At 36.0% G+C, this 17,609-nt stretch overlaps 1 protein-coding gene across 1 annotated transcript in view; it reads right to left on the bottom strand.

Moving 5' to 3' along the window:
* Nucleotides 1-624: 624 nt before the first annotated feature.
* MCCC1 (methylcrotonoyl-CoA carboxylase 1 (alpha)) overlaps nucleotides 625-17,609 on the bottom strand; it is a gene marked incomplete at its 5' end in the record, with an annotated part of 18,268 nt that continues 1,283 nt past the window's right edge. The window contains 14 exons of the mRNA XM_010010800.1: nucleotides 625-952; nucleotides 2,451-2,522; nucleotides 3,525-3,632; nucleotides 4,985-5,122; nucleotides 7,329-7,378; nucleotides 7,946-8,032; nucleotides 9,108-9,324; nucleotides 10,720-10,829; nucleotides 11,343-11,526; nucleotides 13,197-13,324; nucleotides 14,379-14,460; nucleotides 14,752-14,863; nucleotides 15,773-15,894; nucleotides 16,427-16,574. Coding sequence (XP_010009102.1) covers nucleotides 833-952; nucleotides 2,451-2,522; nucleotides 3,525-3,632; nucleotides 4,985-5,122; nucleotides 7,329-7,378; nucleotides 7,946-8,032; nucleotides 9,108-9,324; nucleotides 10,720-10,829; nucleotides 11,343-11,526; nucleotides 13,197-13,324; nucleotides 14,379-14,460; nucleotides 14,752-14,863; nucleotides 15,773-15,894; nucleotides 16,427-16,574 — 1,678 coding nt within the window. The remainder of the gene's footprint in view (nucleotides 953-2,450; nucleotides 2,523-3,524; nucleotides 3,633-4,984; nucleotides 5,123-7,328; nucleotides 7,379-7,945; nucleotides 8,033-9,107; nucleotides 9,325-10,719; nucleotides 10,830-11,342; nucleotides 11,527-13,196; nucleotides 13,325-14,378; nucleotides 14,461-14,751; nucleotides 14,864-15,772; nucleotides 15,895-16,426; nucleotides 16,575-17,609) is intronic.

The raw sequence follows: 17,609 nt of genomic DNA on the forward strand, positions 1-17,609 counted from the left end.
ACTGCAGATAGATACAAAATATACTAAGTAATATACTAAAACATAAACAATATGGGAAAAGTAATAAGGATTTTGAAGTCAGTATTTTGGCACCCTATGTACCCCTTACGTATTAAATAAGATTATAATTTTTCTATGCTCCTACTTCATGTTTGAAGATCAAGTGATACTTTTTGGAAAGCAAATGTTCCAACTTTGATTAGTGTAGCAAATGCTAATATGTATTTGAAAAATGCTTTCTATCAGATATTTCAAGTATATTTTTGAAATTAAAATTTTCACTACTCATTGAGGTAAACAGGAAAAAAGATGCACCAAAAACGACTGAAGAAGGATCCTGGGCTAAGGAACAATCCCGAATTCTCTATTCAGGCAAAAATGTAAGTCACAAACAGAAATTTTTCCAGAGAAATTAATTCATAAAAAAATTGTCACCTTTCAGATTTTCTTGAAATCAGTGCTGTCACATCTCAGGCAAAAAAAGGCAGCTGTGAATGAAAAAATAGGCAGAAGACCCCTGCTGTGTGTAACTTACAGTCCTAACTAACCTCTCCCATACTGTAAGAATTCCACATCTTCCAGTGTAATGCCTTTTCACAGGCAAACATAACCACTGAACAAGTCACATAGGTCCACAAGTTATATATATGATTACAGTACAGTGATATCCAAGTTTCAGTGACGTCACCATAATTTACTGTCAAACTATGCAGAATGTGCTGAGGAAGCCAATTCCCCAATCTATTATACAAAACTGCTGAAAATATGAATAAATCTCCTTCTGAGATAAAATCACCAAAGTAGAAAAAATAAAATGCACCTTCCTTGAACTTCATTTTGTTTCAGCCTCTTCATCCATGAATTCAACTAGCGGAGCATGTCTGTTGGCCTGGGCACCTTCTTGGAAATTAATCTTTTTTATCACTCCTGCCTTTGGAGCCCTTATGGTATGCTGCATAGAAACAGATCAATAGTGAACAAGCAGAGTACTTTGTACACACACACCCAGCAAATGCTAATATTACTCTTTGGTGCAATTAAAAGAGAATGCAATTTCTTCATCTGACATGTATATTTATTTTAAACTTTTAAAAAAAAAAAAAAAAAAAAAAAAGTTACCCTAGTCCTTTTTCAAGTTTTATTTTCTCATCAGTATCCTGGGGATGAAAATACTATATAATGTTATATTTTGAAGCATGAACAGCTGAATGTTATTTACTTCTGTAGCATTTTTTGTTATTATAATAAATGTCAATCAGAGGTAATTCAGTTTTAATCCAAAATGTTAATCATATGGTAGATTTGTTCCCTTAAGAGGAATCTGCAAATTACTAAAGATATTTTTGTTTGCTGGCCAGGAAGGGTCTTAACTGAACAGATACGTGGCAAAATCCAGATGAAATGCAAATGCAACTACTAGTGACAGTAAAGGAATAGAATGTTTACATACAATAACAAGTACACCAATTTGGGGATTGGTATCAGGTTAGTTTTCCACCAAAGTTTTATTTCTTGGTAGTTTTCTACATAGGGTTATCTAATATCAAACATTAAATATTAGATACTAAATCCTCACATTTAAGCAAGGATTAATTTAACTAATAATTTGCTTCTTCAATTTAACATTTTTTATTTCAATAGCACTGGAAAAAAAGATGACTCAGGTAATGTCAGTCTGAGATATCATCTGGAAAGGCACAAAAATTTAGCATCCAAATGCAAAAAAATTCAGGTGTAATTTTTTTTAGTGCACAATTGTATTTCATGCCATTTTAGTGTCACTTATAAAAGGGCATGGTAAGGGAAAGGCAAATTTTCTCAACAACATTAATTCTGCTACCACAAACTGAAATTTAAGATAAACTAATAACTGAACCAAACCAGTACAGGCTACAAAAACTATTAGTTCAAATAACCTGAGCCAGTCAAGCAGTTTGACAATATGTAATGGCCAAAATGCTAGTCCACTGAATGTCACATGGGCAATTACGAAGTATCTTTAGTGTACTCTTGGTAAAACTTCATGTAAACAACAATAAAAATATTATAAACAAAAGTCCTATGCGTATTTACAAGGTCACTGTTAGCTACATTTCTGTATAAAGTAGCTGCAGCCATTACATATGCTTCTATCACAAGCAGTGAGCAAGAGATACACCCAGACAATTTTCTGCTAGGAAAGTGAAAGGAGGGAGGGGGAGAAAAGGATTGAGAAAACTAACCAAATGAACATTAAAACATCTGCAGAGTACCATGGATTATATAATCATCATTTGTTAATAACAGCAAATATAATCCTCTAAAATCTAGGAGACAACGCTTGCTTTACAGCATATGAAGTGATACCGACATCTGCAAGCTACTGCACCATACTTCAGTAATGCAACCAAAAACGATTAAATTCTGACCAGAATTTTCTCAGTGATTAGAACCTTTTACATCTCACTTACCTCCATTTTCATAGCTATCATAACCATCAGAGGGTCTCCAGTCTGAACCTTATCCCCTGCTTTCACGAACACCTACAATTCCAGAGAAAATTGGGAAGAAATCATGCATATCTCTACCATTAAACATCATCAGCTTACTTTGGCTAGCAGAGTCTACTGAATGACTGTAGTTTTGCAAAATAGACTCATATCTTTATTACTGTTGAGTTGGGTATCCAAGTTCTCTAGATAATACTCAAGGGAAGTCAGAAGCTATAGAAATAGGTTCAGTAACAGCCAACAGAATGACCAGGAAGCAACTTATGCATTAAAGAAAAAACACTAAAAAAAGACAATGTACATTCCACCTTTTTGGGGTTTATGAGCTTCTATTTTGAGGGAGAAAGTGGAGAACCTTTTCCTGGAGTCCTTTAAGTCTTTAAAAGAAAATCCATAAAGAAGATTGCAGGAGCCACCTACTTCTTCTACAGATTTTATATGTGAGAGATCCATGTTCAGTGTAGTCCACCCTCTCTGAAAGGGTTCATGCCTTTTTATCACTAGCAGAATTCTCCTAACTCTAAACTCTCCTGGAAATGTTTTTTCTGTTGAAACTTTGTCAATGTGCAGAGAAATACACAAGATTTGCTAGGCTAAAGAAACAAGAATAGAAACAGAAGCAGCAAACCACATAGCTTAGCAAAAAAGGCATTTCTATTTCTTTTTTTGCAAGTGCATCTCACATCTCACTCTTTTGGTTAGACATAATGGATCAAAGAGCCTGTAACTCTTGGGGAACTTTGCCTTAAAAAGAAATTAAGATGAAGAAGAAATAATTCAAACAGTAGGGTTAGTTAAATATTCAGACTTTCCAGAGCTCTAGAAAAAGAAGACTAGAAGCCTATAAAACTTTTGGGTGGCTGCTGAAAACTCAAAGTAAACAGGGCATTTTCCAATTGGGAGAAGTCACATAGCACTGACATTTCTGGTCCTGATCCTCTCGCTCCTGCAGTACAGAAGCAATTACCATTTCTGGAAGAGTAGACTTGTACATATATTGGAGAATTCATGTCCTACCCATATTATTATAATTACCTTTTCAACTGTGCCTGTCATGGGCGCTACAGCACCACTTTGCATTCCCACTGAACTCACTGCAGATAAGTACTTGGGTACAGGAACGCCAATCTGAGCACTACCTTCCTACAGAAATAAAATCAATGACATGTAAGTTAACAACGTAAAATAATACTACTAGTGCATATGCTGACATGCAGGAAAAGTACAGATCTAGCTTTAGGGAAATGAGTTAACTGTTCAGGGTGGAAGACGTGTGGAGTCAGAGCAGCAAAAGCACTGTCAGTATGCTTACTACTTCACCAGTATCCAAGTCCTCAAAAGCCATGGCTGCAGCTGCTAAGGATCAGCAAGGAAGGAACTACCCCAGTGAAAAAGAGGCTCCACATGGACCTATGTACCAAACCCACACCTTCCCTATTAACACAGCAACAGCATAAAAGTTTCTAGAAAATGTGCAAAGGCAGGTTGATGCAACAATTAAGAAAGACATTGGCATCTTCATTGCCAAGCACTGCCAATGAGTGTTTCACAATTTACAATAAAGTGGATTCAGTGCTAGTTTAGTGAGAAATTCTCACCATTATTGAAAATTCCCCAATTCCTCTCAGACTTGCTACCCAGAGTTTCCCAAAGACTCATTCTCCCACACATCCTGCCCATACCCTAGAACTCCTGTGATTTCTTCTAGATGCCTCCATCCCAGACTCCACTCCACTCTGATACTACAGGAAAACTGACCTTTGCCATTCCAGCATGAATTATTTTGTCTTCATCACTGAAGCAGCAAAGTTCTCAATGCATTCTGCTGGAAGTCTTAAGGAGCTCAGAGCTAGAGGTTAATTATTGAAATTAATACCTAATAATTTACTTATTTATATTACATTTGTATTGAGTTCCTTTAAGGGCCTGCCAGCTTTTTAACTGCAAATGAAAAATTACAAGCCTAATAATATAAATTAGGGTACCTCTTCTTTCAAATGCCATTATTCATGCAATACAAATAATGCTATGGTAACTCATAATTCAAATTTTTTAATATTAGCTGAAGTTACCCTTCCTCAGACCAATATAAATTTTTTCCTTGTAATTTTAGAAATGTAACTGAAATAAAATATCAGTTACAAGCACATCCAAATAACTATCATTTTAAAGTAACTGCTACTTCTTAAGTCTAACAGACTTAGAAACTAAAACATTTTGATATTGTGCTTCCCCCTCCCAAGCCATCATTTGCAACTCTGATTCAACTAATTACATTTTATCTTTCTAAATGTAACTGATATTCTTACTCACTGACCATAAGCAACTAACTTCTAACTATAGCTATAAATCCAACATGTATCTAAACATTATGGGCCAACATAAAAACTTGAAGTTATGATTCTCTTTCACATTCTCTTGCAATTTATATTGTTCATTTACATGGATTAAGCTCTGAAATTTTATACTTGAAATAATAGAGAAAGGAACTTTACCGGAAAGAAGAGATAAATTGTGTTGTCCAAAATGACCAATTTGGACTTACACACTGTTCCATTTACTGAAGACCTCAAGTAAACTGAATCACCTTCACTGAAGATCTCTCCAGAAATCAAGAAAGTTTTATCTTGAATCTGAAAGTTAAATGCTTTTATAAGGACAAAAGCTAATCCTTCATGAACAATAAACCAAAAGTTAGTATTTATAGTATACACTCATAATGTGATTCTTCATAGATTTTAAAGATTTGATTTTTTTTTCAAATTCCAGAATTATCTTACGTATCTCTTATCTTTCTGTTAACAGACTGTATTCCATATTCAATGCAATCAGCTCCGAAGATTAGCTAACATGCTCTCCCATGACAATTTTTATCATAAACTATGCAATAGCATTCAAAATACAAAGGTATGCTATCTCTCAGAAAAAAACAACAGCAAAAATCAGAGTATTTCATTTAGCGATGATACTTAATGTGTACTACCATATTGACTTCTTCAAGCTGAAAAATCCACGCTATTCAGCTGACATCATAAGATTACACAATGCTTTCCAAAAGATAGGCAACTTTCTCAGTCTTGGAAGCTTGTAATACAGAAACTGTGACCTATTCAGTAAGCCCACAAAGGAGTAGTGGAGAGCAGTAATGGAAACCGTGTCAATTAGACATCAAAACTGCAAAAGAAATACCAAATGGAAAGGCCATTTATTGGTAGGCAACCCTTCCATCTATGTCAATGGAAATTGCACCTCTGACACAACTTCAAAATACAAAGACAGTAAGAATATGAACTTAAGTGCATTACATTTAACTGATAATTTTATTTCTAACATCACTGAGCAAAAAAATCAGAGACTTGCTGGTCTTTCAGGATGTTTCAAGTTGAGTCTTCATTTATATAGTCCCATACTATTTTTCCACTGAATAAAGACTTTATAACATGCATCAAAAGGATACTGTTGATCTGATATTGATCCCTGATGTGGGGGGGGAAATTCGCTCAATCAGTATCCTGAGTAGGGGTGCAAATTAGGGCAAGGCCCTGGTCAGCACTGTGAGGGCTTGCCAATTCCATGGCCCAGTTGGACCAGACCAACCAGTCTGCTCTAGTTGCTTGGTCTCCAGACAGGTTTTATAGCACTCTAAAGACAGTGTCCTCTTCATTATCAGCTCCTGATTCTGTTTCTCCATCCCTTATCTCCAGCTTCTCTCCATTTCCATCTCAACACCCATTCTTCTTTCTTCCGAGAGTCTACATTCTCCTCTGTTGCCCTTCCCCTCGCCGAAAGGGCCTCACTCTATGTTCCTTCCAGCCTCTTTTTACTTTTCACTGACATTACTTATGAGAGATGCTTAAAGCGTAAAAGCTCTCCTGCATTACATATGTAATCAATAACACTCAAAATCATGTGGGTATTACTTGAGGGATGTGGGTTATCTCAATACTTGTATCAGTAGAAATAAGGGTTGGAGTTACCCAACATGTGGATATACACATGAAAGCATAATAATTTTCTCACTATTTTTCTGGTATGCTCTTCTCTGTACAGTCTAAGCAGTTCATAAATACTGCCTTATTCTCATAATTCCCCTTTTCTGAATATTGGAAACAAGAAGCTGAACTACAGAGAGACTGCATTATTGAGCATACATTCATTCTGGGTGCCAAATGATGCAAGAAGGATATTCCATACTCAGCAAAACACAACCCCCATAAGCCACAAAACTGGAGGCTATCATACAGGCACACACACAAATATCTGTGTTTAAAGCATCTTAAGTGGTATCCTATAGGATCTCTAATAGCATAGATAGAGAAAGAAGCCAATTCTATGTGGCATCATTCAATCATTTAACAAGATTTACTAGTCTCATTCCTTATCTCATTTGGTAATTACTTTCCGATTTCCGTCTTCAAAATAAAACACGTGTTATCTTACAGATTTATTTATCCCACAGGAGAGCTATCTCATGCACAGAATAAAGCAGGAGTTCTGTGGAAAAAAAGCCTTTTTAAATGCAGATTTAAACCTAACTCTCAATGTTTTAGAAAGACAAATTTAAGGAAGAGGAAAGCAAAGAGTGATCTTTAGACACTGGAAAACCAAACGCTTTTCTTAGCCTTCTTTTTGGAAGGATTTTAATAGCACTTCCATGCCAATCTAGCAAAGATAATTTCAGACCAAAATAATACAGCTGCAAGCAAACCAATATCCTATATCAGTAATTACCAAGGAACTTCAGTAATGGCTAATATCAAGAGAATTTTACAAGAAACTTTCTTCTTTTACCTAAGGAAATATCGGGGGTGGGGGGTGGGGAGGAAATGGGACTTGTACCTGCATGTTGTATGACCCTTCTTGATTGTAAGTTACAGCTACTTCCACAGCTGTTCAATTAAAAAAAAAAAGTGCATGTGAGAAGATTTGACTATAGGACCTAGAGAATAATGACATATACACAATATTGAGTCTATCTTTCTTGATAAAAAGAAAGACCTACCAATACTAAGAACAAGTATTTTCAGATTAGCTTTGTACACACTGAATTCTAGACAATTTGTTTTTCAAAGATGAACACCTGAAGTCATGCTCTGAAATCTGTATGAAGTTATATGGACAGAAAGCAGGTTTTGATGGGAAAATGTGCTGAGCACTTTCATACCAAAATGAAGTTAAAAAAAAAAAAAGAAGTCAATGGCACTCATGTCTGAAAAATCTCAACCTCATTCATTTCAATGATAAACATTAGTTGTGTTGTTTGAATTTGGTTCGTATTTCCTCAAGATCTAGCAGTGTGGTGGATTAAGCATTAAGTTCTGTGAATTCCAAGCTGAAACTGCTTAAAACTCATACTGCTTATATTTGCTGTTGGTTAGCCTGAATTTCCAAGCACCAGTTGAAATAATTTTATCCATCAAGTATCTCCTCTCCCTCCACACCCTTTATTAACTTACTGTTTTCCCTATCCAGCAGAGACAGTTTTCTAGTATGACATATATTTAGCCTCCTACCAGTGCTGGATGCAAACGGCGAGAATTTATCTAAAACACAAAATACATAGTTACATTACTTTATTTGTACTTTAGCAATTTACACCACAAAAATCACTGTCCTACTATTAGTACCATCATACTTAGATAATTATATTGCACATTAAAGATTGAGGAACCACTGTAATAGTGACAGTCTAGTGACTGAAGCTTTAGTGACTAAAGCTTCAACAATGAATAAACTGATTCTGTGTAACCTACAGAAACATGACCCTAATAGCACTCACTAAGAAGGATATTTACTGTTTTCCATGAAGAGACCCTTGAACAGGAAAGCAACATGGGAATTCAACTGCAGCACAGCTGGGTCAGATTGACCTTTAGGTGAAGGTTCCAGCTGTAAGAGCAGTCAAACATGGCCAGCAAATTGCCTGGGAAGACAGAGGGGTTTTCTACTACTTGGTGTTTTTGAGGGTGGATCAGATATACAGCTATTGCTTGATTAGCTCATCATCTCTTAAAGCAAAGGAATAGTGTATGCGAATCTTTCCAATCCCACTCTCCCATGTTTCCAGGATAGTTAAAGTGGAGGAGGAAAGAAAATTAACAAGGTTTTTGGCAGTGCGTCTTAGATTTATATGAAGTCTTTTTTAAAAGCAATCACATGCCCAACTGGTATAGCCATTAACAGTGTCAGAACTCAAGAATGTCCAGTTCATTCCATTAAACCCTGTTGCCTCTCCCAGTTCTGGCAGGGTCAATTTTATCTCTGGAGACCTTGGGCCAACTGTAGAAATAATAGTGACAGATGCTCACTGTTTATGCCTGTAAAGAACAAAGAATACACAGTGACACTAATTATGCATCCCAAGGTCTTTCAGATAGTGCCTATCTGAAGTGCTGTGGGAAGAAGTCTGTACATTACAGTGCTGATAGATTCAGTATCTGTCCCTTAACAAGAGTTATAGTTTGCTGTCTGTGTAAATATCTGATAGACACCAGAATGCAGAATACTGAACAGGCACAAAGTAAGACAAAAAGGGAGCACACAAATTAAATAATTGCACATGAGCTCACAGCACTGTCTCACCCAGTCACAGGTAAAATAAAAGAGAATGATCCTTACCATTTGACTGATCTCTAAAAGCTTCGGTTAGCATTTTCTCTTTCAGTATGAGTCCTAGAGCTGCCTGACACATAACTTCATGTGGGGTTGCCTTTTTGGTTGGAAATAGTTCATCATGGTGTTGAGGAATGAAATTAGTGTGCACATTTCCAGCCTCAAACTGTGGGTGTCCTGACAGCCTCAGTAAAAAATCAATATTAGTGCTTAATCCTACAATCTGTAAAGAAAAAGAAACATACCGCCAAATTGAAATGAAATTAGGTATGAGTATATAGATTTCTACTTAACTTATGAATAGATGATCAATCTTTCTTCAGATAGCACTATCAAAACACAAAGCTTATCAATAAAATGTAATGAATTCAACCAGTCTGTTTTATTACCAATGAAAACATTGCTTTTAAAAAGAAAACCTAAATTTAAAAAATCCCAATATGAATACTTTCTCAAAAGCACTATTTTTAAAATGCTACCTTTGTCCACTGTGAAGTCGAAGAAAGTTTTCCAGCAACGACAACGGGAGGTTATTCAGAGAGGGGGAAAAAAAAAAAACCCCAAACAAAAAAAAACCAAAAAACCCCACCAAACGCCAACATGCTACTGTTTCAGAAAATCATGCTCTGTGTATTTAAAAGAAGATTCCTAGTATGAAAAGTGCCTCTTACTAAAAATAAGTTGTAATAGTTTGAAATATTCCTTATTTGATCTTCTAAGAGTAACAAATGGGAACAGTGGCTTTTATAAACTTACTAGATACTATCCATTTCCTGTACTGCAAAATAACTATCCAAACAACATGAAAATATAAATATTTTAGAGAAATCACTGAAATCAGCTGTATTGTGCTGTAATATTTATTGACAGAACTACTAAGAAAATTTGGGGGGGGAAGAACCCACAAAACACCCAATGGATTTTTTTTTTCCCCCTCCCATCTCTTTCACTTGCACTAGTCTTTTAGCTAAAACAACAGTGGGCCAAACATTTTCAGTACCTCAGCCATGTTTGTTTTTCATTTAAAAGTGTAAATTAATTCTGCACAAATAATATTCGGTCTCACCTCAAATCAAACCTCCTGAATTCCTCTTTTGAAAATAGATACACACCTGTAGTTTTTAATAGGGGAGAAAGGGACCACTTCTTAAAAAGAACTAACAGCATTAAAAATTCTCTATTTCTTTATCACATGTGTAGTTTAAAAACTTAGTTTTTTTATAAATTAGAAGTTACAAGCAAACATCATCCGACACAAATTCCAGCTACAAATTCCTTTAGGTTCAGAAAGCTCACACTGCAATTGAAAATGTTGCTATTTAGCTTTACTCTTCTATGAAGTCCCAGCTGCATCATCCACCTGAAAATACCACAAACTTAAGCAAAATCTATGTCAAACTGGACTTCACACTTATCTCTACTGCCTCCACCAACTGCAAATTAGGAAAAAACACAGTTTCTGCAAACAAATAATAAATCTGAAATGGTAGTGGCAAAGAAGGCTTCCTTTTAGAAACCATTTTTTGTTTACTGTAGTATTTTATCCACATCTTGTTTGTTTAATATGTTCACAAAGTTAGCTCAAGATCTGAAATCATACTGGGTTCCTTCTACTTACATTATACTGATGCAAACTGTATCGCAACTTTCTCAGTGCTGCTTGACGATCCTCAGCCCAAACAACTAGCTTTGCAATCATTGGATCATAATGAACAGAAACCTCATCACCTAAAATATATTTAAAAAATGCTGTAAGACTAACCCAAGTATTTCTGAAAGTTGGTAATGCATAGTGCTGCACACCATATGGCATTAAACTCTGACACAATTGATGGCCACATTTCTCTGTGTCCTTAAAGAATATGAATCTTTAATGATGTGGCCTGGCATTTCAATTCCAAGGACAACTGCAGTATAGACTTTTGAAGAGGTAACATTACTCAAACTCAGTTTTCGTTGTTGCAGTCAGAATGCAGGATTGATAAATTGTGATGAGTATACAATCAGCATGATCCAATGGACAATAATTTGGATACAGGTAAGCAAGTAAAGAGGTAAATAAAATATTCAGTGATTGACCAAAAGTACATGGACAATGACAAGGAAGAATAATTCTGTAGAGATTTGTCTTTGTAACAACACCCTGATAGACAAACTTATTTAGGTCAAAGAGGGACATGCTTCAGAAGACAAGCTTTTGATGCAAAATATTTCTGATTACACCACTGCCTTCGTTTTTACCTTGTCTAACTCCAGTTTCTATCCTGGTAAAATTATCTGATGGCGGGGTGGATAAGTGCAACAGTGGCCCAGCCCCTGGCATAAAGTTATTATTAGGGTCTTCAGCATATATTCTAGCTTCAAATGCATGGCCCCGGAGCAGAATCTCTTCCTGCATTAGGGGAATCTTCTCTCCTGCTGCAACCTGAAAACAACAGGTTTTTTCTTTAACGTGGGATCAATATTCTGGAATGCCAATGTACAAAATAATAAATATCTTTCTTCTAAACATGAATATCTAGAAAACACATTCAAGATGCACAAGGAGAAAAAAGTGGTATGTTATAAAAAGTTAGTTCTGAAATTACTTCTTCCTTTTGTCTGGGAGTCACCAATCAAAGGATTTTGAATTATTATTGTGTAATTTTACCTCCTAATATTTCACACATCTAAAACACAATGGAAAAATAGTGGGGGTTTTTCCTACTAGTTATGTCCAAAAATAATTAAATGCTTAAGTTAAAGCCTGGTCAACTAAGACAAGATTTTATTAGAGAAAAATTGCTCCAAGAACAGATGATAAAATGGATTACTGGCAGCCAGCACTACTGGCATACACTGTTGATTCTTCTGTATACTGGTGGACCAGTATATTTCAGGGAATGTTTCTTTAAAAGGAATTACTAACAATTTAAGAACCTTTAATGGGGAAGGAAGCATCATTTTATTACTCAAAGGAATTCACATTACAAATATGGGAATACCAACAAACACCAGCAACACACCACTTTGAAAAAATAGGGACAAAATTTTAGGGACAAAATAGTAACAAGAAGCCTGCTGTAATTAAGCACAGAAGAGACTTTACCAGGAAGCTACACAGTTTTCATCTACATGGGAAAATACAATTTCCTACTGAAAAATAGCAACAATTCATCTTTTAAGTGTCAGGGGTTTTCCATACTCTGCATTCTGCCACCAAACTACAGATTTCAGCAGAGACAGCAGAATGTAACTTAGTTGTCAAAGAAAGAATAGTACTATACAGATTCACAAAAATAATCTCTCCAAGAACTGACAGACATTTTTCATCTATTGACTCATTAAGCCACGGGCCAACAGCACCATCTCTTTCCAACTCAATGCTCTATTTCCATTTCCACATCAGGAAGCCAGAAGTTCCTCCTTTTTGCAAAAGCATTTGCCATTTTAGTTTTCTTTCTGGTTACATAAACACTCCCCTCCCTGCCACCTACTTAAGCTCAATGTGTACTGCTGTCCTCACTTTTTAATTTATCTAACAAAAACTGTTTTTCGTTTCCAGTTCCCCAAGGTCCAAAACTTCCTGTTATCATCTGAATACATGGGTAATCTCTCTGCAAATTGGGTGTGTGAGGAAATAGCCTGCTTCCAGTCCACACAACTATACATTTATTTTAGAATGTGACTATACTGGCATAACACCAGGCATGTGTTTTCATGAAGGTTTTTTCCTCCTACAGGCTCATCAAAGAATGATTTTTGGGCCAGAGACACACTTGAACTAGAGTTTCCAAAAAATTTCAGCATGGCAAGGGAAAGATCAGGACCTTACTTCCTCCCACTTTCCACATTCTCAATAACCTCTCTAAATATAATTTTTAAAAATGTTTTTTCTTTACACAACTGGAAGAAGATTTTGTTGGAATTCGGAGCATCTATACAATGCTCTACAGATATAGTAATAGATGTTCCTTCAGAGCAAACGAAACTCTACCCTATTAGCTATAAAGGATGTGGCTCTGAAAACCTACTTGGTCTCTCATAGGCAATATCAAGGAGCATTATTCACCGGACAGGAGGAATTCTACATGTAAAAAATCAATTAACACTCACCCTAAGTTGCCATTCCACCAAGTCTGTTCCAGTGATCATCTCCGTAACCGGGTGCTCTACTTGCAGTCTGGTATTCATCTCCATGAAGTAAAAATTATGTTGGGAGTCCATAATAAATTCCACGGTTCCTGAAGTAATAAAAAGGCACTTTAAAACAAGACTTCTTCAGAATGGATACTTAACATACCTGATTTATGTCAGGACAAGACTATTATTTCTAGATCAGATACCATGAGTTCCATTAAATTCTATATAAATTATCTTAAAGGGTCACACAATTGAAATCTGAAAACAGAAGTGTTGTTTCCTTGCACATTTACACATCCTGTGCTTAACAGTTTCAAACTTAAACTAGGGAAGTTCAGGTTAGCTATAAGGAAGAAGTTCTTTACTGTGAGGGTGGTGAGGCACTGAAACAGGTTGCCCAAAAAAGGAATAAATGCTCCATCCCTGGCAGTGCTTAAGGCCAGGCTGGATGGAGCCTTGGGTGACATGGTCTAGTGTGAGGTGTCCCTGCCCATGGCAGGGGAGTTGGAACTATATGATCTTAAGGTCTTTTCCAACCCTAACTATTCTATGCTCCTCCTCTACAAGAAGAGATTCATTTTGTTATGAGCTGTAAAAAGTGCATCAAAACTCTTTAAATTATTGTGTTTATATATAAGGCATGCAATTATTTAAAAAAAAAAAAAAAAAAATCCAAGGAAAATAGTGAGAAAAAGTCACAAATAATTTTAGTAGGTTATTAGGTTATTTTTCATTTGGGAAATAGTGTGAACTTCACAGACAGCGAGCTGTGTTTTTCTCTTAAAGGCTTTACTGTTTGAATATAAAGTATTTTTCTTTGTCTGATGAATGAGAAATTATTTTTCCCTTGCTCTAATCAAACTTACTGACATTCATAATGCTCACTTTCCAACAACAATCTAGTTGATTATCTGTTCTGAAATCTTTTCCTTCTATTCTTCAGCTGTCACTGGTCTTAGCTCAGACCAGGTATGCAAATTTAAATTTGTAACTGCATCATATTTAACTATGTGATTACTTGCTTAAGCCTCAAAAAAAAAAACCTGGGGGATGTGTATCATACTCCAAAACAACCAGATGCTATTTGCCTTGAGTCTTAAAGTCTTGCTAAGTTAAAAGAATACCTCTGGAGCAGTCATACCTTCACAGACTTACCTGCTCCCACATAATTAACTGCTTTAGCTGCTTTGACAGCAGCTTCTCCAAGTCTCTTTCGAACTTCAGCATTAATTCCTGGCTGTAAATTAATAATAATACAAAATATTATAAATTATTGTGAATTTTGGTAATATTAAACCTACTATGCATGACTATTTTGCAGTATTTAGTAACTGTAGTGAAATCCTTATCAATGAAATCTACATATTTTTCCCCCAAGAATCAATTTTTTTTCATTTAGAACATTTTCTGCAGCAAAATTAAAACAGGTACTGAGATTTAGAAATAAATTACTACCTGCTAAATAAATTTGATGAGGGTTAGCAATTACCTTAAAAATATGTAGCTCCTGTAAGAACTTTCTGCTTACCCCTGGTGCCTCTTCGATGATCTTCTGATGTCTCCTTTGCACACTGCAGTCTCTTTCAAACAAGTACACTGCGTTGCCATGCTGGTCACCAAATACTTGGACTTCAACATGCCTGTTTCATAATAATAAATGTTTCAATGAATTTCAGTAAAGCACCAATCCTGAGACTGACTTCACCCAAACAGACTTTGAACTTGTACACAGTCCTGTATACTTCAATAGGACTTCATAAGTTTAAGTGTCTGCTCTCAGATAACCAAATATGCAGAAATGTGGCTGCTGATATGCAGGATTTTAATTGTTTTAGACTTCCTCAATGTCCTAAATGAAACAGAATTCTAAATGCCAGCTACTGCTGTGAAACATCATAGAATAAACAAGCATCCTCATTTTGGCTGGGATGGAGTTCATTTTCTTCCTACTAGCTGGTACAGTGCTGTATTTTGTCTGTACTATGAGAATAATGTTGATGATAACACACTGATGTTTTAGTTGTTGCTAAGCAGTGCTCACCCTAAGTCAAGGACTTTCCAGTCTCTCATGCTCTGCCAGTAAGGAGATGCACAAGAAGCCAGGAGGAAGCACAGCCAGGACAGCTGACCCAAATTTGCCAAGGGGATATTCCACACCATAGATCGTCATGCTCAGTATAAAAACTGGGGTGAGCTGGCTGGAAGCTACTGATCACTGCTCTGGGACAGGGTGGACATCGGTGGTGAGCTACTGTATTGTGTATCACTTGTGTTTCTTTTTTTATTCCTCTCTCTCCTTGACATTACTAACATTATTGCTGCTATTATCATCATTAGTATTATTATATTTTACTTTGTTTCATTTCAATTATTAAACTGTTCTTATCTTAACCCATGAGTTTTACCTTTTTCTGATTCTCCTCCCCATCTCACAGTGGAGGAACAACCAGCTCTGTGGTACTTCTTTGCTCTTTTTTGCTGTTTTGTTGGTTTTTTTTTAACATGAGAAGAAACATTACAGTGTTTATATTAAAACATCTATTTCTCACCTTGGATTATCTATGAATTTCTCAATCAGCATTGCATCATCATTGAAAGACTTCTTTGCTTCTCTTCTAGCTGATTCTAATTGGTCCAGAAACTCCTTTTCTGACTGAGCAATTCTCATGCCCTAAAATACAGAAAAAAAAGCATATCTAAATGTCTAATAATTTGATACACAATAAAAATCCTTGTTGTACACACAGAGCAAGAGATTTCAGAGTAAAATCAGATTTAGACAGGGAATTCACTATACATAGTGTCTTGACACCAAATTCTTAGACCGTATTTCTAATCATTTAGGCAACATTTAAAACTGTTAGCAAAAAAAAAAAAAAAAGTCATAGAAACCATCAAAGTAACAATTTAAAGTCATCTGATTTCACACAAATCCATCAAACAACTTTTCTGCTTACGTGAATTACTGGAGATCCCTTGAAATAAACAAAACTCTTCTAATTCATATCAGCTACTTATCTTGTGCCTCACCACACAACAAAAGGAAATGAGATTTCGTAGTGCTAGATTGGACATTAATAATAAATTTTAAGGAAAAGCAGTTTTCCAGTTTCTTTGTTTTCAGATTCCTTTTAGAATACCCCGTTACAGATACTGAGACATGATAACTTTACACCATGTGATGAACAGATTAGTTTCTTTACCTTTCCTCCACCTCCACGAACAGCTTTAATCATAACTGGATATCCTATTCTTCTGGCATGTTCCCTTAGACACTCATCTGATTGATCTTCTCCATGATAACCTTCAACAACAGGAACGCCAGCAGCAGACATTATAGCTTTGGAAGTGCTTTGACAGAACAGTTTCATGTTTAGTAAGATAGTTGGGTTTTTTTCTTGCTTTAAGCTGCCTATGTTTCCAGTGTTAATTCTCCTCACATAAGTAGTCCTGACCTCAACAGCACTACTTACACAAGTGGGTTACATACAACTGGATTGTAATTAATCAAATGCTTCAAACGTTTGGCTGCTTTTTCCTCCAAGCCCTGTATATAAAAGCATAGTCAATTTCAGGCTTAAGGTTTTTTCCTATCTTTTGAGCCACATCATAGAGGCCAAACCTAGCATTTTCAAATTACAACACTGTATCTTGTCAAAACTATATTTAAAGTTGTACAAAGGCAAAACTCTTTTTATGATGCAGGCTAGATTCGCACCACACATAAAACACTCCACCATAACAGCTCTGGCTTCCAATATGCATGCAAAGCTAGTTAAATTACAGAGTTAATTTACTCTCACATTAGGAAATGATAAAAAATTAATTATCTAAAATTAGTATTACATAGTTCATGTGTTAGTAATAACCTTATTTCCATATTCTTGAGTTATACTTCATACCCTGGAGACATTTCTTTGATTTAAGTAACTAAGAATAAGATCCTTCATAGAATCATAGAATAGTTAGGGTTGGAAAGGACCTTAAGATCATCTAGTTCCAACCCCCCTGCCATGAGCAGGGACACCACACACTAAACTATGTCGCCCAAGGCTCTGTCCAATCTGGCCTTGAACACCACCAGGGTTGGAGCATTCACAACTTCCTTGGGCAACCCATTCCAGTGCCTCACCACCCTCACTGTGAAGAACTTCTTCCTCATATCTAATCTAAACTTCCCCTGTTTAAGTTTAAACCCATTACCCCTTGTCCTACCACTACAGTCCCAGCATCCTTGTAGGCCCCCTTCAGATACTGGAAGGTTGTTCATGATGAACAAAACTTATCACCCCATGTAATGATAAGCCACACTAACCCCTGATGATATGGGTGTTCCTTTTCTACCATTCCTCTGGCCAGTATACAAGTATCTGATCTGACTGCTGA

Source organism: Nestor notabilis, unplaced genomic scaffold (genome assembly GCF_000696875.1).
Source record: "Nestor notabilis isolate BGI_N333 unplaced genomic scaffold, ASM69687v1 scaffold12463, whole genome shotgun sequence".
In the NCBI taxonomy this organism is placed as follows: Eukaryota; Metazoa; Chordata; class Aves; order Psittaciformes; family Psittacidae; genus Nestor; species Nestor notabilis.